Source organism: Triturus cristatus, chromosome 3_2 (genome assembly GCF_964204655.1).
Source record: "Triturus cristatus chromosome 3_2, aTriCri1.1, whole genome shotgun sequence".
NCBI classification, from domain to species: Eukaryota; Metazoa; Chordata; class Amphibia; order Caudata; family Salamandridae; genus Triturus; species Triturus cristatus.
Window position 1 is genome coordinate 868902621 of NC_140584.1, and position 27528 is coordinate 868930148.

At 44.7% G+C, this 27528-nt stretch overlaps 1 protein-coding gene across 1 annotated transcript in view; it reads left to right on the forward strand.

Moving 5' to 3' along the window:
* Positions 1-26272, forward strand: part of TP53I13 (tumor protein p53 inducible protein 13) — a 143801-nt gene extending 117529 nt beyond the window's left edge. The window contains exons 7-9 of the mRNA XM_085649209.1: positions 12494-12697; positions 18696-20049; positions 21215-26272. Coding sequence (XP_085505335.1) covers positions 12494-12697; positions 18696-20049; positions 21215-21324 — 1668 coding nt within the window. The 3' untranslated portion in view covers positions 21325-26272. The remainder of the gene's footprint in view (positions 1-12493; positions 12698-18695; positions 20050-21214) is intronic.
* The last annotated feature ends 1256 nt before the right edge of the window (positions 26273-27528 follow it).

Below are 27528 nucleotides of genomic sequence, written 5' to 3' on the forward strand. Positions count from 1 at the left end.
GACCTGGATGCCGGAGGCACTCCGAGTGAGTCAGCCATGAGCGTAAAAATTAAGCCAAAGCAAAATAAAACAGAAGGACACAAAGTGATGTCTACACGTAAAAAGAAGTTCTGTTTTTAGATGTGGATTTTCATTTCCACACAAAGGTAAATGTCCCGCCATTGGACAGATACGTAAAGGCTGTGGGAAGGAGGACCATTTTGTGACAGTTTGCAAAGTGGAGGAAAAAGTGTATCACAGCGTGAAGATAAAATGGCCACCAGAACCTTCTAGAAGCAACGTTTGACACGCCTACAAGGCCAAGTGGCAACATCAGTTGAGGCAAATTGACACTGAACAAAGTCGAATGTCATCTAAATCTGTGTGAAACTGTTCATCTGCCTCAATATCGAGTGAAAGTGAAGATGGTTGTGCCATGTCAATGTTTACCTCAGATGAACGTGCGTATGTTGGACTGGCCACTTGTGCGAAAAGATGTCAGTCACATACAGATCAACATGATAAAGCAGCAAAGTCCTATAAACATTGTCCAAAGATTACATTTAAAATAAGTGGATGTTTGATACCTTTTATCATTGACAGAGGTGCCTCAATAAACATAATGCCTGAAGAGAAATATAATGAACTGTGTCCATTATTGCGATTCACGCCATCGAAAACAAAAGTATATACAAGGGCTGCATCGACTCCCATAAAAAGTCAAGCTTAGTTTGTCAGTTCAATGAAACACAAGAAAACAAATGTGGAGGTACCCATCCATGTGCTTCAAGGTGCTGTGTACAGCTGCTGATATGGGACTGACTTCCGTGAATTACAATATGAATGCTCATCACGAAATAGTCAATTCCCTTCATTATTTCATGGGTTAAGAAAGCTTAAAACTATTTAAGTGAAATTGCATATTATGAAGATGTCCGTCCTGGTGCTCAGAGACATAGATGAAGTGCTTCCCACTTACAAGAAGCAATTGGAAAATAACTTGAATCGTTACTAAAGCATGACATTATTGAATGTTCTACTGGTCCAATGCCATGTGTTTCTCCCAAAGTGGTAGGGCCTAAATAGGACAGTGAAGGAGCTGGATGCATATGCGCTGTCATGCGTCAGACAAACAAGGCACTTGAAAGAGAACGACATCCAGGTCCACATATTGCTAACATAACCCAGCTAAACGGTGCAAAAGTGTTCTTTTGTCTTGATTTAAATTAAGGTTATCATCAGTTGGTACTCAAAGAAGATTGCAGGTACATTACGACATTTTCCACACATGTTGGCCTGTTTCGTTACAAGGAACTCAGTTTTGGTTTCATCTGCTGTGACATACTGAAATTGAGAGATGTAATTACACATCAGTCATGGAACGCACACACTCCGACACCTCCCCAATGATGGTGAATATCAAAAATACTCTAATATCAAAAGAACGCTAAATATGAACTGTCTATAACTCGGGACGTACTATGAGGGTCGAGAATCCAAATTCCGGAGAGTCTGCGAAAGAGAATGTTTGAAGTGGCTCACGAAGGACATCGTGGTACAGTTGCCACAAAGAGAGCTCATCGAGATAGAGTTTGATTCCCATACCTAGATGAGCGAGTAGAAAAGGAACTCCAGGCCTGTCATCTATGAAATTGCCTTTTTACAAATGTGACTCAACATACGTTGAATTTGTCAAAACTCCCTAATCATGCTTGGGAGAGAATAGCCATCAATTTCTTTGGTCCACTTGATAATAGACATCATTTGCTAGTAATTATGGATGAATATTCCCCCATCTAGAAGATCTTTCATCCACTACTCATGAACAAGTCGTTGAGAAACTGGATAACATCTTTGTCATGGGACATTCCAGCCATTGTGAAGTATGATAATGGTCGGCCCTTTAATAGCAGGGAATTTAAGGACTTTCCTGCAGCATTTGAGCATAAAGCAACAGAACACCTCTGTGGCTGCAGGCCAACAGACTTGTTGACCTAAAGAAAGTGGTACACTGTGCAACTCCAGAAGGGTTCAGGTCGAAAACTGTACTGAATTCTACCCAACGAGCCTATCATTTAACACCGCATTCATCCACCGTTGAAAGTCCTGTGACTTTGATGTTCAGGAAAGAAATGACAACCATGTTACCTCAATGGAACAACCAACGAGAAAGTAGTGAAAGTACTACTTGCAGAAAGGACTTGGTTAACACGCAAACAATGAAAGAGGCGATGGGCAAAGAACTTCATGGTTAAATAAGACAATCTTGTGATCGCCTAGCAGATTCAAAAAATGAAGTCTGATGCTCCCTATGATGTTGAACCCTTCAGTGTGGTATCTACCAAGGGACATATGGTGACTGCCCAGTGTCCTGAAAAGTCTATAACCAGAGACTATTTTCACTTTGGGCATTTAACTCATTGGTCTCCTGATCGAAGTGGTGAATAAAAAACTGAGTCTGAAAAACCAATGAGTGTTGTTATTTCTTCACCGTCTTTGAAGATCTCCGACACTGAAAACAATAGCTCCCAGCTTCCAGTAACCTGATCATGCATATGTTTAAAGCGCCAAAAAGACTGATTGAAGAGATATAAATGTATGTGTGTGTATATATATATATATATATATATATATATATATATATATATATATATATATATATATATATATATATATAAAAACCAGGGTGTCCCCAACGAGACGTCACACGTGGAAAGGTTACCGCTCAGCAAATCCAGCGGCAGCAGCAACAGCGAGCCCTTGCATCCTCCTGTATGCATATGCCAAACGCGTTTCAAGCCGTAAGCCCTTTGTCAATGGCATGCAAGTAAATCAATGAAGCACCCAAGTAGCTTCGGAACATTTTATTGGTTGCTTAGAGTCCCGCCCATGTGGGCGTGTGCAGACAAGGCATTGTGGTACCTGAAATCCATCTGCAATTGTTCCTGATACCCAAGTGGATTGGGAGCCTCACCAAGTAAATAATGTCAACCCGGTTGGGTGGAGGCAGGCAAGAAAACGCTGTGTCGCTCCCAATACGACCCTGGAATGAGGCCCTTTCCACTCCCACAACGTACTGGTAATAACCAGCACCAGGAACCACCAAAAATTAGCGGCAGGACATCTCAGCGGCCGGACCAGCCGCAATACACAAAAAACCAGGGTGTCCCCAACGAGACGTCACACGTGGAAAGGTTACCGCTCAGCAAATCCAGCGGCAGCAGCAACAGCGAGCCCTTGCATCCTCCTGTATGCATATGCCAAACGCGTTTCAAGCCGTAAGCCCTTTGTCAATGGCATGCAAGTAAATCAATGAAGCACCCAAGTAGCTTCGGAACATTTTATTGGTTGCTTAGAGTCCCGCCCATGTGGGCGTGTGCAGACAAGGCATTGTGGTACCTGAAATCCATCTGCAATTGTTCCTGATACCCAAGTGGATTGGGAGCCTCACCAAGTAAATAATGTCAACCCGGTTGGGTGGAGGCAGGCAAGAAAACGCTGTGTCGCTCCCAATACGACCCTGGAATGAGGCCCTTTCCACTCCCACAACGTACTGGTAATAACCAGCACCAGGAACCACCAAAAATTAGCGGCAGGACATCTCAGCGGCCGGACCAGCCGCAATACACAAAAAACCAGGGTGTCCCCAACGAGACGTCACACGTGGAAAGGTTACCGCTCAGCAAATCCAGCGGCAGCAGCAACAGCGAGCCCTTGCATCCTCCTGTATGCATATGCCAAACGCGTTTCAAGCCGTAAGCCCTTTGTCAATGGCATGCAAGTAAATCAATGAAGCACCCAAGTAGCTTCGGAACATTTTATTGGTTGCTTAGAGTCCCGCCCATGTGGGCGTGTGCAGACAAGGCATTGTGGTACCTGAAGTCCATCTGCAATTGTTCCTGATACCCAAGTGGATTGGGAGCCTCACCAAGTAAATAATGTCAACCCGGTTGGGTGGAGGCAGGCAAGAAAACGCTGTGTCGCTCCCAATACGACCCTGGAATGAGGCCCTTTCCACTCCCACAACGTACTGGTAATAACCAGCACCAGGAACCACCAAAAATTAGCGGCAGGACATCTCAGCGGCCGGACCAGCCGCAATACACAAAAAACCAGGGTGTCCCCAACGAGACGTCACACGTGGAAAGGTTACCGCTCAGCAAATCCAGCGGCAGCAGCAACAGCGAGCCCTTGCATCCTCCTGTATGCATATGCCAAACGCGTTTCAAGCCGTAAGCCCTTTGTCAATGGCATGCAAGTAAATCAATGAAGCACCCAAGTAGCTTCGGAACATTTTATTGGTTGCTTAGAGTCCCGCCCATGTGGGCGTGTGCAGACAAGGCATTGTGGTACCTGAAGTCCATCTGCAATTGTTCCTGATACCCAAGTGGATTGGGAGCCTCACCAAGTAAATAATGTCAACCCGGTTGGGTGGAGGCAGGCAAGAAAACGCTGTGTCGCTCCCAATACGACCCTGGAATGAGGCCCTTTCCACTCCCACAACGTACTGGTAATAACCAGCACCAGGAACCACCAAAAATTAGCGGCAGGACATCTCAGCGGCCGGACCAGCCGCAATACACAAAAAACCAGGGTGTCCCCAACGAGACGTCACACGTGGAAAGGTTACCGCTCAGCAAATCCAGCGGCAACAGCAACAGCGAGCCCTTGCATCCTCCTGTATGCATATGCCAAACGCGTTTCAAGCCGTAAGCCCTTTGTCAATTGCATGCAAGTAAATCAATGAAGCACCCAAGTAGCTTCGGAACATTTTATTGGTTGCTTAGAGTCCCGCCCATGTGGGCGTGTGCAGACAAGGCATTGTGGTACCTGAAGTCCATCTGCAATTGTTCCTGATACCCAAGTGGATTGGGAGCCTCACCAAGTAAATAATGTCAACCCGGTTGGGTGGAGGCAGGCAAGAAAACGCTGTGTCGCTCCCAATACGACCCTGGAATGAGGCCCTTTCCACTCCCACAACGTACTGGTAATAACCAGCACCAGGAACCACCAAAAATTAGCGGCAGGACATCTCAGCGGCCGGACCAGCCGCAATACACAAAAAACCAGGGTGTCCCCAACGAGACGTCACACGTGGAAAGGTTACCGCTCAGCAAATCCAGCGGCAGCAGCAACAGCGAGCCCTTGCATCCTCCTGTATGCATATGCCAAACGCGTTTCAAGCCGTAAGCCCTTTGTCAATGGCATGCAAGTAAATCAATGAAGCACCCAAGTAGCTTCGGAACATTTTATTGGTTGCTTAGAGTCCCGCCCATGTGGGCGTGTGCAGACAAGGCATTGTGGTACCTGAAATCCATCTGCAATTGTTCCTGATACCCAAGTGGATTGGGAGCCTCACCAAGAAATTAATGTCAACCCGGTTGGGTGGAGGCAGGCAAGAAAACGCTGTGTCGCTCCCAATACGACCCTGGAATGAGGCCCTTTCCACTCCCACAACGTACTGGTAATAACCAGCACCAGGAACCACCAAAAATTAGCGGCAGGACATCTCAGCGGCCGGACCAGCCGCAATACACAAAAAACCAGGGTGTCCCCAGCGAGACGTCACACGTGGAAAGGTTACCGCTCAGCAAATCCAGCGGCAGCAGCAACAGCGAGCCCTTGCATCCTCCTGTATGCATGTGCCAAACGCGTTTCAAGCCGTAAGCCCTTTGTCAATGGCATGCAAGTAAATCAATGAAGCACCCAAGTAGCTTCGGAACATTTTATTGGTTGCTTAGAGTCCCGCCCATGTGGGCGTGTGCAGACAAGGCATTGTGGTACCTGAAGTCCATCTGCAATTGTTCCTGATACCCAAGTGGATTGGGAGCCTCACCAAGTAAATAATGTCAACCCGGTTGGGTGGAGGCAGGCAAGAAAACGCTGTGTCGCTCCCAATACGACCCTGGAATGAGGCCCTTTCCACTCCCACAACGTACTGGTAATAACCAGCACCAGGAACCACCAAAAATTAGCGGCAGGACATCTCAGCGGCCGGACCAGCCGCAATACACAAAAAACCAGGGTGTCCCCAACGAGACGTCACACGTGGAAAGGTTACCGCTCAGCAAATCCAGCGGCAGCAGCAACAGCGAGCCCTTGCATCCTCCTGTATGCATATGCCAAACGCGTTTCAAGCCGTAAGCCCTTTGTCAATGGCATGCAAGTAAATCAATGAAGCACCCAAGTAGCTTCGGAACATTTTATTGGTTGCTTAGAGTCCCGCCCATGTGGGCGTGTGCAGACAAGGCATTGTGGTACCTGAAGTCCATCTGCAATTGTTCCTGATACCCAAGTGGATTGGGAGCCTCACCAAGTAAATAATGTCAACCCGGTTGGGTGGAGGCAGGCAAGAAAACGCTGTGTCGCTCCCAATACGACCCTGGAATGAGGCCCTTTCCACTCCCACAACGTACTGGTAATAACCAGCACCAGGAACCACCAAAAATTAGCGGCAGGACATCTCAGCGGCCGGACCAGCCGCAATACACAAAAAAACAGGGTGTCCCCAACGAGACGTCACACGTGGAAAGGTTACCGCTCAGCAAATCCAGCGGCAGCAGCAACAGCGAGCCCTTGCATCCTCCTGTATGCATATGCCAAACGCGTTTCAAGCCGTAAGCCCTTTGTCAATTGCATGCAAGTAAATCAATGAAGCACCCAAGTAGCTTCGGAACATTTTATTGGTTGCTTAGAGTCCCGCCCATGTGGGCGTGTGCAGACAAGGCATTGTGGTACCTGAAGTCCATCTGCAATTGTTCCTGATACCCAAGTGGATTGGGAGCCTCACCAAGTAAATAATGTCAACCCGGTTGGGTGGAGGCAGGCAAGAAAACGCTGTGTCGCTCCCAATACGACCCTGGAATGAGGCCCTTTCCACTCCCACAACGTACTGGTAATAACCAGCACCAGGAACCACCAAAAATTAGCGGCAGGACATCTCAGCGGCCGGACCAGCCGCAATACACAAAAAACCAGGGTGTCCCCAACGAGACGTCACACGTGGAAAGGTTACCGCTCAGCAAATCCAGCGGCAGCAGCAACAGCGAGCCCTTGCATCCTCCTGTATGCATATGCCAAACGCGTTTCAAGCCGTAAGCCCTTTGTCAATGGCATGCAAGTAAATCAATGAAGCACCCAAGTAGCTTCGGAACATTTTATTGGTTGCTTAGAGTCCCGCCCATGTGGGCGTGTGCAGACAAGGCATTGTGGTACCTGAAGTCCATCTGCAATAGTTCCTGATACCCAAGTGGATTGGGAGCCTCACCAAGTAAATAATGTCAACCCGGTTGGGTGGAGGCAGGCAAGAAAACGCTGTGTCGCTCCCAATACGACCTTGGAATGAGGCCCTTTCCACTCCCACAACGTACTGGTAATAACCAGCACCAGGAACCACCAAAAATTAGCGGCAGGACATCTCAGCGGCCGGACCAGCCGCAATACACAAAAAAAGATGGACTTCAGGTACCATAATGCCTTGTCTGCACACGCCCACATGGGCGGGACTCTAATCAACCAATAAAATGTTCCGAAGCTACTTGGGTGCTTCATTGTGTTACTTGCATGCAATTGACAAAGGGCTTACGGCTTGAAACGCGTTTGGCATATGCATACAGGAGGATGCAAGGGCTCGCTGTTGCTGCTGCCGCTGGATTTGCTGAGCGGTAACCTTTCCACGTGTGACGTCTCGTTGGGGACACCCCGGTTTTTTGTGTATTGCGGCTGGTCCGGCCGCTGAGATGTCCTGCCGCTAATTTTTGGTGGTTCCTGGTGCTGGTTATTACCAGTACGTTGTGGGAGTGGAAAGGGCCTCATTCCAGGGTCGTATTGGGAGCGACACAGCGTTTTCTTGCCTGCCTCCACCCAACCGGGTTGACATTATTTACTTGGTGAGGCTCCCAATCCACTTGGGTATCAGGAACAATTGCAGATGGACTTCAGGTACCACAATGCCTTGTCTGCACACGCCCACATGGGCGGGACTCTAAGCAACCAATAAAATGTTCCGAAGCTACTTGGGTGCTTCATTGATTTACTTGCATGCCATTGACAAAGGGCTTACGGCTTGAAACGCGTTTGGCATATGCATACAGGAGGATGCAAGGGCTCGCTGTTGCTGCTGCCGCTGGATTTGCTGAGCGGTAACCTTTCCACGTGTGACGTCTCGTTGGGGACACCCTGGTTTTTTGTGTATTGCGGCTGGTCCGGCCGCTGAGATGTCCTGCCGCTAATTTTTGGTGGTTCCTGGTGCTGGTTATTACCAGTACGTTGTGGGAGTGGAAAGGGCCTCATTCCAGGGTCGTATTGGGAGCGACACAGCGTTTTCTTGCCTGCCTCCACCCAACCGGGTTGACATTATTTACTTGGTGAGGCTCCCAATCCACTTGGGTATCAGGAACAATTGCAGATGGACTTCAGGTACCACAATGCCTTGTCTGCACACGCCCACATGGGCGGGACTCTAAGCAACCAATAAAATGTTCCGAAGCTACTTGGGTGCTTCATTGATTTACTTGCATGCCATTGACAAAGGGCTTACGGCTTGAAACGCGTTTGGCATATGCATACAGGAGGATGCAAGGGCTCGCTGTTGCTGCTGCCGCTGGATTTGCTGAGCGGTAACCTTTCCACGTGTGACGTCTCGTTGGGGACACCCTGGTTTTTTGTGTATTGCGGCTGGTCCGGCCGCTGAGATGTCCTGCCGCTAATTTTTGGTGGTTCCTGGTGCTGGTTATTACCAGTACGTTGTGGGAGTGGAAAGGGCCTCATTCCAGGGTCGTATTGGGAGCGACACAGCGTTTTCTTGCCTGCCTCCACCCAACCGGGTTGACATTATTTACTTGGTGAGGCTCCCAATCCACTTGGGTATCAGGAACAATTGCAGATGGATTTCAGGTACCACAATGCCTTGTCTGCACACGCCCACATGGGCGGGACTCTAAGCAACCAATAAAATGTTCCGAAGCTACTTGGGTGCTTCATTGATTTACTTGCATGCCATTGACAAAGGGCTTACGGCTTGAAACGCGTTTGGCATATGCATACAGGAGGATGCAAGGGCTCGCTGTTGCTGCTGCCGCTGGATTTGCTGAGCGGTAACCTTTCCACGTGTGACGTCTCGTTGGGGACACCCTGGTTTTTTATATATATATATATATATATATATATAGTGATTTGTAAAAATAAAAAAAAAATTATATTTTCATTTAAGAGGGGGGATGTCGTTTTTTACGTCTTTTTATGACAGAACTCTTTTGGTTCCTGCCTGACTCCCTCAAGTTGTGACGTAGGTGTTAGAGCGGAATGCACTGAAAGCTTGGTTTAGAATGTTGAGTTTGCAGTTACATGCAGAAGAATAAAGGCGTGATATTAAGCTAGGTGTGTCGCATGGTCATTGGCGGGTACACAGGCTGGAGTGGACGCTACAGTTGTCATCACACAGTCACTCTCTGGGGTTGGATGTTAAGTTTAGGCTCTGATAAGGTTCTTTTTTCAACTATTCATCACCCATTGATCATATGGATGTCTGGATACTAAGGATGAAAGAGCAAAGACACTCACTTCTAAATAGCATAATAATGTCACATAGGACAGCTTGCGCTCAGTCAGATCAAAACTACTAACCGGTTTGATGGGGACAAGCATGCAAATCCTGTTCTTGAAGTTCTGGATGGTCTTTGACATGAGCTGGTTCATAGCTGTATTATAGCCATTGCAAATCGTACATTATCTGGAAAACTCCTGGAAACTATTACACACTACATACAGACATATAAACTGTTGTCTAAAAGAGAGCTGTCCATGTCTCAACCGCTCTTAGACCAAAATGCTTGGAGTAGGAAATACAGTCTACTGTTCATCTTTGTGAATGAGCTGGGAATCGACACCATTCCTATTCATGCAGTAAAAGACCCAGTAGTATGACTTGACAAGGCTGTTTCATTTGAGCAGCAAATCCCATCGTACTACTCTGAAAAATCTTCCCCTCTTTTAACACTGCATTAAAATGACCAGCCCCTCAATGGTATTATGGCGCTTTTACTGAAGAAACTGTTTACACTAGAGGCCCTAAGAAAGATCACAAGATTATAACATCTACAAAACAAGCTACCCAGACTCTGCCTTAGCTTAAAGAAACAGGCTCAGTACCTACTGTCCTTAAAAGACATTCACTGGCTTCTAATTGCTCAAAGAATACAATTTACAATTCGGTGTACCAGCTTCAAGGTGCAGGAGGGTCTTGGTACCAAATAGTTACATGTGATATTTCCACACTACATGCGCAGCCATCCTGAGATTTAGCCAGGAAAAATTACTATGAAAGCAAGTTCAAATCACAAGTAGCATGGAAGGACTCCATCAGGCTGTTGGGTGAATAGCTATGGGCCTGGTTGTGCCCAGACATCCGGAATCTTCTAGGTATGGTCGAGAAAATGTTATATCAGGAGTGGGCAGCTTTAGGAAAGAGATTCCTACAGTATGGCAAGAACTACTATCATCATGTTGGGGTCACATTATGTCATGGTGGATATCATCATGCCAAGGATACCCCATTATGTCTAGTTTGGCCTTCGCTATGTCGCTAGTGGGCCACGGGATATCATTGATGGGAAGCCATGGACTTTCAGACAGACAAATGGAAGCACACACACACACACTCTCACTCGGTATCTCTTTCATTCACTCTATGTCTTTCTGTTTCTCTCTTATTGATGTGAACCGCAGTATGGCCAGTCACCACACACTCTGTATGGTAACTGACTTGGTTGCAACCTGCGGCCCTGTCATGCACACTGTGATCATAGTGCTTGGCCCTGTCGTTGGGTGCCTGGTCTTTAATGCATGAAGTTACAGGCTTCACTAGTGCCCCGGATTGCCAAAAGACATCCTCACCATACAAAGCACAAACTGAGTATGTGTGACTGATTGCTTGCAGATGTTTAGTTTGAATTTGTTTTTTTCTGTCACTGTGAGGGTGTGGAACTGTACACTACTTCCTGCAGGAGAAAGTGTTTCATACCTTCAGACCCTTAAAATGGCAGAAGATGTCTGGTGGCAGTCAGCCACTCCTGTTTGATTGGAGGTTAACTGGCCTTAAGTGTCTGGCAACTTGACACCAAAAAAGGAGGGAGGAAGCGGGAGAGTTATGGTAGGAACCATGATCAAGCTGTAGAAACTGTAAAAAGGAGGCGGCGTGAGGGATGGTAAATGTTGACCGTGAGGAGTTTAAGCTAGAAATAATTGTACACAGAGAAGCAGTTAGGCAGGCCAGAGAGAGCCCGTCTTAGCAAAGTCAAAACGCTGATGTGGTCTCTCCATCATTGCTACATTTACCTTCAGACCCGCAGTAAGAAAAGAGACTTGGAATGCAGGGGATACAATTGGGGAACTGTAGACTGCCCATTCACTAAGAAGCTTGAGATCCTGAAAGGAGAGTGGCATCACAGATTTGAGGATAGGCAGTGTACTAGACGTTGAATACATAGTCCTAGCCCTAGAGTAGTGCAGCTTGTGTTACGTTTTTGTAAAAGGTTGTTAAAGTTAAGGAAACACTTGGTGATAGAGGGGTTGGTGGTAGTAGTGCTGATCTTTCTCTTTCTCGTAAGACCGGAGATGGTCACGCTTCTTTGAGAAGGAACACAAGGATGAGAAGAATTCCCAAACGTTATTGTGTTTGTGATTTGTCATATTCATAAGTTATTGGTTTGATGTTGCTTTGCCATATTCTAAATTGTAATGTAATTTTTGTGAGGAAAAGGGATGGTGTTGTCACCTTTTTATGGCATTCTCGCCTTTTGTATTTCTTCTCTGTTTTCTTCACTTATGTTTTCACTTCTTATTTTGGTTGTTCTGTTTCCTCAATGGTTTGCGGTGTTTCTTATTTACTCTTTGTGTTTCTTCACTATGTTTTCACTTTTTCTTTTTGTTCTTCTGTTTCCTCAATGGTTTGCGGTGTTTCTTATTTACTCTTTGTGTTTTTTCTATCTTTTTGTTCTCTTTTCTTTCTTCATTGTTTTGTATGGAACTAAGTCAATACAGTATTCAATGCTCAAAACCTCACCTGTCCTGTTGAGGATCCTTTGCTCTTCAATCAGCAAGGAGGGGGGTAGGATAAATATAAGACAGGAGGTGCAGAACCTTTCCCAATTGTCTCTAAAATGTGAAGGGCTCGTCAGGTTGCTTTAACTCTGAGAAATTTTTTATGCTAGCCTGTGCTGGGCTTACAGAATCAGTAACCATTTAAGTAGATGGACAGACTGAGTGAGTTTGTACCATGTAGTTTTTAAGTCATCATATCCCCACAACAACAGTTAGCACGTGTAACATTAGTTCATTATAATTCTGTCATTTCTTTGATTGTTGAAAGCACTTGTATCTCTTGTTGTGCCTGCCATCTGTTTGGCCACTTAGCAGATGTGATGTATCTCACTTCTCAGGAGTTCTCATTAGGCCTGTGAAGTCTGTCTTGGTTTGACCACATCTGATCCTCTGTTTTTTTTCTACTTTGCTTTAGCCACTTGCTTTGGCCTCCTGGGCTGCAACACTCGAAATGCAGCAGATCAACCTGACTGAGACATTGACATGGCTGCACGAGCACACTCCGCATACCTCAAAATATGAGCTTAAAGGCAATACTTATGACTACCTCCTTATACGTCCAGCTGTGGCGAGTCTGAATGAGAAGGACCAGATGCTTTATCCGAAACCACAGTTTAAGGTGAGACCCGTTATCCAAGAGCACTCTTGGAAAGAGCAGATATGAGAAGATTCAGTTTGCCCAGCTGATTCCTCTGCAGTACATAGTTGTGGGATCTTGGGCAGGGTTCAAGTGCACTATGAAATAGTAAAGTGGTGGAGTGAGAACAGGAGGGGGCTTTAAATAGTTCTTGACCACTACAGAGGAGCCCCCATGTCTCATTCAAGTTTTTGCCCCACAGCTAGTATCTTAGTTGACTGTATTTCTAGAGATGTGCTAGCCTGTCAGATCAAGGGTAAAGTGGCAGGCAAATAAATTCACATCTGACACACCGTGGAGGCTAAACCAAGGTGAGGAGGTTGAGTGGTACAACAAAATAGGAGTCCATATGGTGGACTCCTGTGAATTTGAATTGCCAGTCAATACTTTTTTGTGTGGAATATTAGTCCATTTATTATAAAATAAACTGATGTAGGGTAATGTTATTGCAACTGATAGGGTTAAGAGTGTTCAACTTTACATGGGAATGCAATTGCTGATTACAGTTTTGTTTGAATTGGGGCACATCAGTAGCGTGAAGTTATTTCAAAGGACTGTAGCTACTATGAAGGTTCTGAAAGAGGTAGCAAGAGAGTGGATTTTCCTTGGACTAATAAACAAGCATTTGCAATGCAATTGGTCTCGTATTTGTGAGAGTTAGAGCTATTGGCGTGAGAAAATGACAATGTCTTTTACCCGTGTGTTTTGGTGTGGACTGGATGTATGTGGTGTGGAGTGGAATCATGTGAATAGAAATTATGTGGTATTGAGCGTACTGGAATTATGTGGAGTGGGATTGTGCATCATGGAGTGGAATTATGTGGAATGGTATTTTATGTTGTGGAGTGGTATGTAGTGGAGTTTAATTATGTGGTGTGCGGTTGAATTTTGTTGCATGATGTGAAATTCTGTGGTATGGATTCGATATATGAGGTGTGTTGTGTAGTTGTGCTGTTGAGAAATATGTGGTTTGTTGTCAAATTACGTGGTGTGGAATGGAAATGTGAAGAGTTGAATTGTGTGGCATTGAGTGAAATGATGCTGATTGGAATTATGTGGCATGGTGTGGAGTGTATTTGTGTGGATTGTGTCACCAAGTTTAAAAATTATGAAACATAATTACAAAGAAAAACAGCCTTTCATTTCACACAAATTCACAAAATTAAAACACGTTATTTACACCAAAGAAAGTCAGAAACACACAAACATATCTTCAATTTCAGCTCCCAGCAAGGAGGAGCTGCAAATGAAACCTACATGTTCAACATGAGCACGGAAAAAAAAAATTGTTCAAAGACTAAACACTTCAACACAACGGTGGAAACTTACCAGTAGTTAGGCGTAGCTCTCTGAGCGTTAACAAACAACAACAAGCATTGGCTAAGCTAATTGGTTTCGCCTATGCAAGAGCTATTGTCTTTGCCAGTGTCTTTTAGCCTTATTATACAGCGCGTGGCTGTGCAGCATGGCTAAAAGTCAAGTTAGAACAAAAACGATATGACGCAGCCAGCACTCAATGGAATGGGCAAGCAAGGTCAGGATGGGATGGGGTAAGCAGCAATGTACAGCAGGGCAGGGGGAGATGGCCAGCAAACAAATGCACTCTTATGTAGTGCTGCAACTTAATGAAAAAAGTAGCTCCGAAAGAGTGAGCAGTGGAATGTCACTCTGTAAGGAAGCAGTTCTTGGGTCACACTCCGGGGAGGGACAAACCCATGAAGATAAGATGAAGCTGGTACGCACCATTAGAGTAACGAGAAAGCAAACCAATGCTAAGCAATGGGCGGCCTGTAAGCCCCTCAGAGGTCCTTCTAGGCAGCAGGCTTGCTCAGAGAAAGTGTAGCACTACAGCCTTGCAGATACTAGCCTGGAGGTGTCTGTTCACATTTCCCTTATTTGACTTAGGTTTTCATGTTTCTGAAGTCGATAATTGGACTATAACCGATATTACTTGCAGTTCAATTATTATACTGCAAGGCACGGGGATTGTTGTATAGTAAAGCACGCTCTGAGTGTAGTGATGCCATATGATCCGAAACACACAATGATTGATCTAGAGAAGCAGACGCAGGGACATGGATCTCAGTGGTGACAAAAGTAAGCTTCTGCAAACCTTCAATTCGAGCTACCATATTTGACACAGAACATGAGAAAATATTTAAAATGAGCATTAATCACCACCTATAGCACATAGGCTCTCATTTCTTAACTTAGCTCTATTTGCACCACACACACAGCAGCACACATAGCTTACAGTGTGAGCTTGTGGCACAGCGCAGGCTGCAGAGCAGAACCTGGGCTCTGTTTGCATTCGCTTTACTGAACTGAAAATGCAATGAATGCACTTTTCTTTATGAGCACTGGTACAATCACCTTCCTTTAGAATCCTGGCAATATTTTCTTTCTTTATTTAAAAAACCCAACAGGGAGCGGCTGGGGTGCAATCGGGAATGGGAGCACTGGACACAGTCAAAGCCAGAATGGGCTGTAGCCATTGAGGGGCTAATAGGTGGGAGAGCAATAAAGTATTTTGGGCAGCATGGAACTTCAACAGCTTATACAACGATACGCCCTGACTGGGTTGGAGAAGCAACCTGCAATAAGTATTCTTTCAAACAAATACAACACCAGGCACAAAAGCATAAGTCTGCTCCCCAGTGCCTTATGAACCACTTTATAGCACATTTGTGGAAGCAATGTGTGCATGCTTTTATGCCGAAATTCAATTTCATGAAAGAATTCCAAATGCAGCCCAAGAGTACATTAAAAAAAAATCTATATGTTAAAAATACCTGGCCTCCTGACACCCACCTCCACCACAGTTCGCAGTTTCCCGACCCTCAATGCCCAAAGCCACACTTTCCACTCCCACATTGAGGACGGAGACCCAGCAGCGCGCGCAAAATGGCTCTGTGCGAGCTGCTTGTCCTTGCGGGTTGTTCTGAGAAGGCGGTTGGCGCTCCTGTGTTCTCCCACGTCTGGCAGGTATGTGGAGACGCTTGAGAGGGTGGGGGAAGGTGGGTGAGACCACAAACCGCTTTGGTACCTGGAAACCTGGGAGTGGCAATGGAACAAAGGGCAAACATGCACTTCCCCCGGTGACGTCACACTAGTGGGTAACCACTTTGGTTATCCACTATAGTGATGTCACTGTAGGGAATACCTGGATTTTGATCTGGTTGATCTGGATAGGGCGTGCTACCAAAGCCATACATAACAATGCAATTTGTACACGTTGCTAATGGTAAAAAGTGGCAAAAATGAAAGCTACATGGCAAATACAAAGGACAAGTGTAAAGGGTTGGTTCTGAATCCTAGCCATTATTGTTTCAGGCATCCTTTGGGGCATCTATAGGGTCATCTTTCACAGTAGCAACCAGTCTCTGAGCAGCAGATAAGCACTGAAACAGCGTAATCTTGGCTGGATGCCATGGTCCTGCCGAACGCATTCAGCTGCTGGTAAAGCTGGCTTTTGGCGCTGCTAGGCAATCAGTTGGACACGCAGGATGCGACACAATACTCATGATCAATAAAAAATGAAATTGTATGTGTAAGTGTTAAGCACTTTAGGCTCCTCCTCATTTCTCTGGCTGTGGTGAGTAGCTATGTTGGCGCGTGCCTGCAGCAAGTACTTCATGGCCTCTGCATCCGCACTGAGCTTGGGATCTCATTGATGTGTTCTTGCTCAGTGCTGGCAGTCCTGTTCTACCACAGAGGCAGCTGAACGTCTCAGGGAAGTTGGCGTTGCCTGTGTCCTGACGTGGCATCGGGCTGAGTCCAACAGTCTGGACGCTCTTGTGCAGCAGTTTTGATCGGGTTATTGGGTCGAAATAACTGTGTTTTGGAGGCTGATGCATGCAATAACCATTTTTGTTGGCACGTCTGGCTCACACATCATCATTACAAAGGCGATCTGAAAGGCTAACTCCTTTTGGTGGTGACTGGCGATCCCTGTTCTAGGCCACTGTCACCAACACTCTTGTGTAGAGTTTGGTTCCATGACATCATGAACACTTTGTCTGCTGTCATTGACCTAGGTTCCTCTTGGGGCACGCTCTTGGGTGAGGAGGCGTGTATTTAGAAGTGTGTAAAATCCAGTGACTGTGAGGAATGCGAGAGACACATGTAAGCTCAGGACCAAAGATACTTTATTCTAACTCCGCCCCAGACCACTCTCCACCTGTCAATCAGGAGTTCCATCTCAAGCACATTCCAGGAGGTGCGGGCGATGAGGTCAAACATCTGAAACACAGTAGAAAGAGAGAAGGAGACAGACACCACAGGCGGGCTATGATTTCCTCACCTCTTTCTAGAAAGTCCCCCATTTACACTTTTGTCCTTCTGAAGACGTGCTGTGAGCCTTACCTCCAATATCCATGCGTGTAATGCTCTTGCAAGATTTGTAATTCTGCCTGCAATGTAGAACAAGCGCGGCACCCGTGCATGCTAAAATTCTGCTCATGGCAGCCCATCTAGTGGGCACCATGGCCAGCAGGAAAAAAAAAAAGTGGCAGTAAAAGCTATTGTAAACAAAAAAAGAACACGCCCGCGAGTGGTGTGTGCGCGCGCGCCACAGCGAGCCATATGTTTTCAATTATCGTGCCCATGTCTGGGCACGATAATTGAAACCACATGGCCTTTGGTGCACGTAATAGACACCAATAGGGTAGGGGTGTAGCAATGCACCCGCCTTTGGCCTATTGCGTGCTCTGTTGTGAAAAAATACGCACGCAAAGGCCAATAGGGGGGCACAAAAGGTCGTGCGTGTGCGATTCCTGGCTCCGTTTTAGAACCTCGGACAAAAGGACTCGCGCTGCACGAGCAGTGCTGTGCGCTGCATCGCTAGGCGCGAGACCTAAAAAGTAACCATTATGTATAAACTGCCTCTTGGAATTTGACAGGAGTGCCGTGACTTGGTGTGCGGAAGATAGGATAGAAGGTTTAGAGCAACTGTCTCATGATGGAAAAGTCCTAATTTTAAAGACAGCAGTTTTTGGATTAAATGTGGGAGGAATCTGGATTCATTTAGCATTAAGAAAAGTTAGGATAGCAACACTAGAGAACTGGAGGAAATACTGAGAGAAGTTATAGTAATGAAAGCTGTCTTGGGTAGTATGGACTCTCCAAGCAGGTTGTTTGTGATGTCCGTGGCTCTTGATGTGGTTGTTGCCGCGATAAAAATAAGGATTGGGAATCAGAGCTTGTGATTGATTTTAAAAGGTGGCTGACTGCTTTGGGACTGACAATGTGCTTTAGGCCGAATTTGTGACTTTGGTTGGTTCAGTAGAAAATTCTATTAAGATAATATTGGTCTCTAATTAAATTATTTGGCTTGTGGTGGGAACAGGGTAAAGACCAGGCAATAAAGAATAAAAATTATAATTTTTACATCATTGCCAGTATCCTGGATTTTCCAGCTACAGACAGATCTGTGTTAAGTGTTTGGGTGATAGGAAACTTAGTGGTGTTAAAGAACTGGAAAACTAAACCCAAAACAAATCTTTTGTTTGCAAGAGATGACTAGTTTGGCTGGTCTGGAAATTATCATATCTAGGAATAACATTCAAGCAAGGATGACATATGGGAATGTTTTGTAACCTTTTGTGGGTATGACCAAACATGTTTATAGCTATGTCTAGTAATGTGTCCTGCTGCTCACATTTTAATTCAATATGTGCTTTATTAGTTTTACATAAGTACGATTTTTTCTTTCTGAAAGTGTGGTCTGGAAAACATTTTATAATAATTTTTAAAAAGCCCACAGCGGGCAGGTTAAAACATTATCCAATCGGATGCTGGGTAAGGGATGTTAAACCATAGCAATGTTTTGCTAAGAAGTGGCGGCAGGAACCAGATAGGCTGCCTGGGAAGGGTGGACCAAAGGTTGCATGCACCTGCCATGCTTGAGTACAGGACAGTGAGACGCCTGTTGCCTCAGTTCTTGTTAATGTTTATGCACCTTATTATTTGTTATTCTCAGATGCGGACAAAGAGCTTTTATCTATCCCAGGACATTGAAGTCACCAAAGAAAGGAAACAGGAAGTGAAACGATTGACCATAATCCCCAACAAGATGATAAAGAAAAGAAGGGCAGTACCGCCAGATCCTGTGACCAGCAGAGGGTATTTGAACAATATTTCAACATCAGATCCTCCAAGAGAACACCTTAAGGGTCGCCCTGGAGATGGTGTGGGAGTCAGAGAGGCTGCTGGGCCTACAATACAGCCGGATAGTTTGTTTCATGAACACCGACCTGCTTCCATAAATCACCCCACCATTCCAGAGGATGGGGTAAAACTAGAAGTAACGAGCCCTAGGTCAAAAAGTGGATGGGATAGTGATAGCGAGCCCACAGGCATACAGTTTGTATCAGAAGATAGCAAGGAAGAGGGCGTCCTCCTAGAAGAGACAAAGAACGCTGGAGCTATTCCTAGGGAGGCAGAAAATAGCAAGGACGTTGCAGGCAAGGAGGAAAGCAGAAGATCCGTTGTGGAGCACATTGGGTACACGGGTAACTCCACAAATGACAGTGCAGTGAATAGAAGTAGAGATGGCTTGGGTGACAGCAAGGAGCAGGAGACAACAGCAGGACAGAAATACAACAGGACCAGAGGAAGCTCACAAGATACTGTACCAATGCCTGACAATGAGATGAGACTTCAAAGGACTTCTACAATCCAGTTGCCATTGACAGGCAATTTTCACGAAAAGGGGGTCTTTATCGAGAGAGGCTCCAATCTGCAAAATTCTCAGAAGAGTGGACTTGTCACTATGAACGTTTCAGAATCCGTGGCAGAATCCATGAACCACTCCCAGAATCATGCGATCTCCGAGCATGAGAAAGAAAGGGAAACTGGGAACAGTTCAAATTCTGTAAGGCATGAGGGACAAGGGGTGGCAACCGGAGATGGCCGCTCTTCCACTCCCTACAAAGATGTGAAAGATGGTGCTTCCAGGCTGGAAGTCCCAGTTGCCAGGAATAGCAGCACCATGTCTACAGGGATGTTAGAGAACGAAGGTGAGAGAGCGAAAAAGGAGCAATGCTATTGTTCGCTGGGCTCCTCAGAAGGCCACCAGGCCTTGGCCCAGGCGGGGGTCTTGGGCAGCACGAAACACAGACAGAGTGGGCAAGAGGTACCACGGGCTGCGGTGGACATGTTTGTCAGGACCCCTCGCACAGAAGAAGCTGCCTGGGCTGCTGCGGCACTGACATTCCTCTTTGTTCTGCTGACCCTTGCTGTGCTGTACACCAGGCTGTGGAGGAAATTCCGAAAGAGCGAGAGCTTATACTGGGCACCCGACAGCGACCAGGAAGGACAGGAAACTGTGTCGGGTAAGCATCTCATGCATCATCTAGAAAGGACACTTCTGCTGGCTGGAAACACTTTACAGGCTGATACTTGGGACACAAGTCCTGATGCATGATTTTAAGAATGTCAGGCTTCATTTCATTACTTGTTACTTTAAATAAATACCTTGTACCATACATTTTTGATGGGGTTTTGATGACCTCCAGTAGGGGCCAAACTGTGAGGAAAGGCTAACCGTATTTTCAAATGTTTTCTTTGCTTAAATGAGTATGTTACAATTTTCCAGTGTCATAACATTTATATTGGTATAATTCTGTTAGACGTTCAGTGAAAATTCTGTTTCATCTAAACCGATTTATATTTATAGTTATGTTTTAAGCTCCTTTTGCACAAACCCCCTTAACACTATTCATTCAGTTAAAGGGACAGAATACATTAAGTGAGTTCTTTGTTTCCTTCTTAGTACACCTCTACAAAATTAGAGCTTGCAAACCCCCCAACAAAATTAGACCTCTCCCAAGAGTGTTTACCCACGACAGCAAGATGGTTGACATACACGTACCTGAAACTCCAGTTGTGTTTCCTGTTCCGGGGTGGGAGTTCAACACGTGCATAGCTTGGTCTCCTCCTCGAGTGTGCAGAACAGTGGCGGGCCAAGGGGTTAGTGGTGTAGCACCTGTATCACGAAGGCAGCGTGACTCTCCTATTGAGCAGCAGTGGGGGTTGCTGTCCTGTGTGGATGTTGACCTGCGTAGCGGGCAAGATGGCAAAACATTTGACAAACCGTTTCTTGGGTACAATAGGGTGAGATGGTTATGAATACACTGGAAGAGTGGCAGCGTTGGTGACCAGCACCGAAGAGTGTATTTAAAATTGTTTTTTTGATGCGTTCTTTGAAACTATGCACTTCATAATCACTTATGCTTTCCAAAGATTTTAAATTACATTGCTTTTTAGAGAGACGGAATGGATTTTGAGATGCTTCTGGGGTGTAGTTGCTGTGTTGTATTTCTGTGAATTCTGTATTCTCTCTTGAATTCAGTCGAGTAGACTTCTAGCGGTAGACTAGTGAGGCAGGTGAGCGACAGGGGCCTCCTGCACAGTGTACCTATCCGTGAATGCATGCGTCTGGCTAAGCCATGTTCAGTTTTCTTACAGTTTGTCTTCTCTCTGTGTTTTATTCTGCAGCAATCATCAAGAGGCGGCTGACATTGGGACAGACGCGTAGGAAAAAGAGGCAGACTTATAAGAAACGCCCACTTGTCTTCTACGAGAATCTGAGTGACAGTTCGGATTGAGCATGCAAGGTGACACCTCTGTTGTGGCCTTGGCCCAAACCTACCATTCAGCTGGCACTGTTGCCCTGGCATGGCGAATTGTGCGTTTCACTGGAAAGAAGTCGCGATTGATGCCAGCTAGAAGGCGGTCCCGTCTATGACTTTGTATTGGTTCGCAGAGCTGTCGGATGGGGCAGCGGCACCAGCACGTCGCCTTTGCCAAGTTAGCCCCCCTTTTGGCGAGTATTGATAGTTCCTTCATTGCACTCAAGGGTACAGAGTGAACAGCCGCTCGTCTTGCTCGATATAGTGTGCTGCACAGCTCCATCAGACTTCTGTCTCCTTCACCCCACACATTAATCTGTTTTTTTTTCTCTACTTCCCCCACACTTCCAAACTGCATAAATATGCACCTTTGTGTTCTGAAGTAGCACCAAGGTGGTGCGAAATGAGCTACACTACAAATACCATTTTATTTATTATAAAATACCTCATCTGCATAAAGTGCACTGCTCAGTGTGACGGGACAATGAACAAGAGCACGCTGTTGAAGAAAAGAACATTTATTGTAGGAGTGGTGTAAAATAGCTTTAATAAAGTGCTTTAAAAGGGCAGGTATGGTCAGTTGATGAAAATACTGCACTTATTTTAATTTCTCATAGGGTATCTGTTATAATTCCTTAGTAGCCTGCAGCACATTAAACATATATGTGATGACAAAATCATGAAAACTACAAAAGATTTATAAGGGAGGATTAAAATGCGTTTAACAGGGTAATACTGGCAGTCCCATTTAGGTAACTTGTCCAGCCAGCTACAGCCCTGATGTTCCCTGACGCCCCTACTCCTCCCGCCTTGCTTCCACACACCTGTTAAGAGCTTTGCACCAATCTGCCTGACAGCATCCATTGCCAGACAGGTTGACAGTATTTGCCATAACCATGTTCATAGTTAGACTAGGTTACAGTAAATAGATGACACTGCAAGATAGACATTTGCTTCTGGAAAGTAGTGGCTCTTACTATATATTAGAACACTGTTTTTAATTCTGAAATCTAGTGGTTAGGCTTGGCATAGAATTTTATATTCTTTAAGAAAAATTTAGATTCTCTTTTTCGACCATCAGGTCAGGAAGAGAAGCATTATCATCTTCGTTGTAATCAAAGTATCACGGACCACGTGAAGTCAACCAGTCACTAATAGATCTACAAAACCGTAGATTGTACATAGAATGACTTGGCATGGAGAAAATGCTATTTAATTTTTCACCCTTTTCCAAAAAGCAGTGGGTTGCCTATGTCATTGATTCAGAACTCACAGCTGTGGATCTTTTTGGGAACCCGGGTCCAGTCTGAGCAGGCGTCCGAGACAGAGTTTGAGTGCTCTGAGGTTGAAATAGTGGAGTCCTATGGGACTTTGTAAAAATTACGTTGACGATCTGTTTGAAGAGATATAATAGGCTTACAAAAACACATAACTACAGTCTTTAGGGCAAGTACATTGTCTGTTGGAAAAAAGGTACATCCAGTGGCCCTTTCATGTTTAAATGCTATATGGATTTCATAGTCCTTAGGTCTTTTGGAACTTTGCTCAAGTTTGACCTTGCTCTATCCACCACAAAGCTCGTGCGTACGTCTCGAGCAAAACAAAATTTGTGATTTTGTATCTTCAAATCTGTCATTTTGTCCTTGAGCCGAGCTGGATATTTTTTGATGCTAAAATCGAAACTCCAAATTTTGATTCCGCGCCATCCATTTCAAAACCTATTCTAAATAAGAATAAGCTACTTTTTCGACTAAGACGTGAATATTGCACCTCCCCCTCAGAATGTGGAACAAAATAGAAAGAAAACGAGGCAGCGCCTAACACTTTACAGGAATCTGACACAGCTAACATCTGCTATTCTATGATAAAAAAAATCCATACTATATAGATTGGCAATACATTGCAGGTACTTAAGAAATTATTAAACATGAGTTTTCGAGCACAGAAAATCTACAGATAAGTCTTCAGAAGAGCAAGGCATTGATTCTTACCCAATTAAACCTTCTCTATCACATGAAGAAACTAAATATAGTATGAGCACACACAGCCTGTGAAGTATGAACGAACAGAAGGGTGATACGTATATTTCAAGATAGAAAAAATAACACCTTACAAACAAGTAGTTAAAACCTCCCCGTGCAGACATCTATCCAGTCTATGGTGGTACAGAACTGTGCTTGATATCAAGTCTATATAACAGGACATGTGGAATCTAACTCATTCATTTTCCACCTTGCCAGAAAACACCGTTAACCCAGGGTCCACTACAGTGCTCCATCCTTACAAGGATAGCAAGCATTTGCCAAAAATGTAAAGTTTTTATTCAACAGATGCAGAATCCAATGCATTGCCATGTTAATATTATAAACCAATGCATCCCATTGAATAACCCATTCAGATTCTACCTGATGAGCTTCAAAGGAAGGAGGCTGCCGTTCAGGCGGGTGAAGTATTTCAAGCATCTGCATCAGGGTTTTACTGGTTACTGCAAGCAGGAAGTTAGAACTGGTTCTATGTGTGAGCACCCCCTCCCTATCCCATGGCTAGGAGATTTGTGCTCTATGCCTAAGGTGCAGTCATAAGTATTACATTTGGTAGCAGAAGAAAATCTTTCTTTAAGCAACGAGTCCTCAAAGCTGTAGACAGTGGTTTAACAAAAGTCAGTGAGATGTTTACAGCAGAGAATAATCTTCTGTAATGTGACACCACAAGAACAGAGACCTACTGTGTCACAAATACCCCTGTGAAAGAGCTGTAGCCTGGCATGTGGACCTTATAGTCCCTGTCAAGGCATCAATCTCAGATCCGTCATAGAGGTGGTTCCTCAGGCAACCCATCATCGAGCGGGAGAGGTCGCACCACTAGAGGGAGAATCCCATCCAAACAACAAAAACTTACATTTCTTTGACCTAACCATCCCTATACGGTGAAAAGTTGAGGTTCTACCTTCTAACTGTGTGAAGATGGATAATCTGTAACTACGATTGTAAGAGAGCGAAGCACTCTTCGAAAAAGGGAGAAATAAAGGATGAACCATTGCTGAAAGTCAAGGATCGGACTGCAAATTTTCCAGACACACAAAGATGGAAGTTTATAGCAAATACTAGATTTGCAGGGCTTACATTGTTTTTCAGACTATGCATTGCAATTTCATAATACAAAATGTCAGTCTGTTAGAGGAAGCCAGTCAATGGATAAGACCCAGAAATGCTAAAAAGTACTAAAAACATTGAGCTCGTGAAAGAGGTAGCCATTGCCGTATTCAAGTATCAACTAACAAGCTTAATGTAGCTGCCACTACAGGCAATGCAAGAATACTCTATTAAGTAATTAAGATACAAAGTAGCTTTATAATAGCATTTACTTTGTTTAGGTGAGACAATAATGTAGGGGCTCTCTTGATCCTAGAACCATTCAGACAGATTCAAAAGGCTAGCTTTAGTCTCCAAATGTACTTCAAATTATTTCCAAAGGCTATTTAACTTTTTCAAGTTGATCAAATTATACAGTTACCCACATTCTTCCTTACTCACTTGTCACCAGTTACCAAATCAATGTTTCTTATATGTGAGAAGAGTAATGAAGTACTACATAAGTTCTGAAATGCTAACTGCCTGTGGCTTTTGGCTGTCAAGACTATTGGGAAAGCTAGCAGAGGAAAGTACACTTAATTCAAGCTGTTACTAGATTACTGAAAAATAATTTGCAGTCATGAAAGGGCGCATTCTACAAGAAGTTACGCCCTGGGTGATCTTGCTATAGAGGTTATATGTAAATCAGGGGAATAGGAGCTCTATTAATGCTTTCCCCACATCAGTATTATAGAGATATCTATGCAAGGCGAGAGAAAGCAGACTATACTACTCAATCGTTTTTGCTAACACTCGGGCTCCACACACACTTATGACTCCTGTCGCAAAGCATGCTATTGACTAACAATGGTTTTAGTGCTTTATATTTACTGTAGTGTCACTTGACCCCCTCTCCACCCCCCCAATTCCTCCCCTTGAAATTGAAGGGCAGTTAAAGTGATCATTATTAGTCTTATTTCATAGATGACTTGCAGCCATTTATGCCACAGATGAAACTTCAGTCTGAAGATAAAGCGCCAGGCTTAGGGTGTTTTGCCCTGGAGTTCTAGTGAGTAAAATGTGACGTGCCAATGTTAAACTTGCATTTTTTTTATCCAGTATAATGTGATGTGTCTCCAAGACCAACCTAAAGATTATGTATTTATGCACAGCATGTAGATCTTTAATTGACAGAAATTGCAAACCTAGTGATACAAGAAAGTAAATTATTTATTTGCCAGTATTTCACTATACACCCGTTACCCTGAAAACTGCAATCACTAAAGACCTGTTAAATCCAAGAGAAGGGACGCCTTTTTGCAAGGGTAGCCTGGATTCCAGGAAGTAGAACCCATGATCTGGGACACCTAGAAGTCAATTGAAAGTCGACTTTATTTGCACAAGAGACAGGCACATTCATTACTATTTGTGAGGGCAGTATCTATCCGTCTCGATACCATACCCTTTTAAGAGCTTGACCTACATACGTAACCAAAGGGACTGTGGTACTGGATTGTGAAAGCTGTACTTGCTGTACACCAAGAAGCCACAACTCGATCAAGACAGACCAGTTTGGATTTGGACAGAAGGTTACGCCAAGCCAGACTTTGCCTACTTCATCTATCTCCGTGGAACCCTGGCATCATTCTTTTTAAAAGTGCCAAACAAAATCCGTTAATGTGACCCAGGAAAGTAGTGGCCAAATGGCCAACTTGCAGAAACCTCTACAAAGTGTTTATCGTCCAACAAATGACTTTTAAGCCCGGACTTTTACCATTCTTCCCTTAGAACATTAAACTCAATTTTTGTGGTATTTATATTGTTTAAATAAAGCACATTTTTTAAAATTTGAACAGTCAAATGTTTGGTTTATCTTAAACAAGTATTAACATTTGCAGCTCTTTCTTGAAAAGTGTATATCTGTACTATGCATTGCAATGGCATATGTGCCCCCATATTCGGAATTAGACTAAATGATGCAATTGAACTGGTATAAATAGGAATATGACGTGATAAGAGGATGAAAGAGAGGGGGGTGCTGGCAGTACTTGAGAGCCCAATGGTACAGGAGTATTTTCAGTTTTGCCACCAGCTTTGAATTTCTATTAAAATAATTTGATGAAGGATCCAACATCGGCACTTCGAAGCTGCAGCCCTCTGTTTCTTTAACAGCATCCTGGTGGCTGCATTGAATACCTAACCTCGCTCACCAATAGTTGTAAGCCTTGGATTTCAGTTAAAAAGGCTCTGTTATTCTCCCAGTGCATTGTGGTGAATGTAGTCCATTTGTGCAGTTGTAATTCCTACAGTGCAGCAAAGCTTGAACGCTATTTTTTTCTCATTGCATTTGATTGTGAACGTAACTCTGTTTCCAGGCATGTGTCCACATTTTGGGAGCTCATCAGTGGAGTTCAGCAAATGCTGGGTGGCAATTATTTCTGCGTTATAACATTTAAAGGACAGTGCTTTCTTAAATGATTATCAAACAGCATGTTTCTGGCAGGGACATGGAATGGAATGGAATGAGTTTTTGTATAGCGCGATAGCTACCCGCAGGCGTCCTAGCGCTTTAACAGAATACAAGTGGGTGGCGTGGGTCAAAGTTATTTCCTGAAGAAAAAGGTTTTTAATTTTCTGCGGAAAAGCAGGATGTTGGGTTCAGATCGGATAGAAAGTGGAAGGGAGTTCCAGAGTCTGGCCGCGTTTGTTGAGAACATTCTTCCACCACTTCTTTCCTTTTTGAACCTGGGAATGATGACTTGAAAGGCGAGGGTCGACCTCAACTGCCTGTTGGGGTGATAGGGGGTGATTAAGGTGTGATTCAGGGTTGCTCCTTTCCTCCAGTAAGCACAGTGGGCAATGCACATACTTTTAAAGTTGACTCTGTCCTTTACTGGCAGCCAGTGAAGGGCTCTTAATTCAGATTTCACTGATTGCCGTCTGGGGATGCGTAGGAGAGTACGAGCCGCGCAGTTTTGGATAACCTGTAGTTTTTTTAGGGTGGATTCGGGGGCTCCTAGGTAAAGGGCGTTTCCGAAGTCTATCCGGGAGAGGATTAGACCCTGGACCAAAATCTGTCTAGCCTTGAAAGGGAGAAGCGGTAGAATCT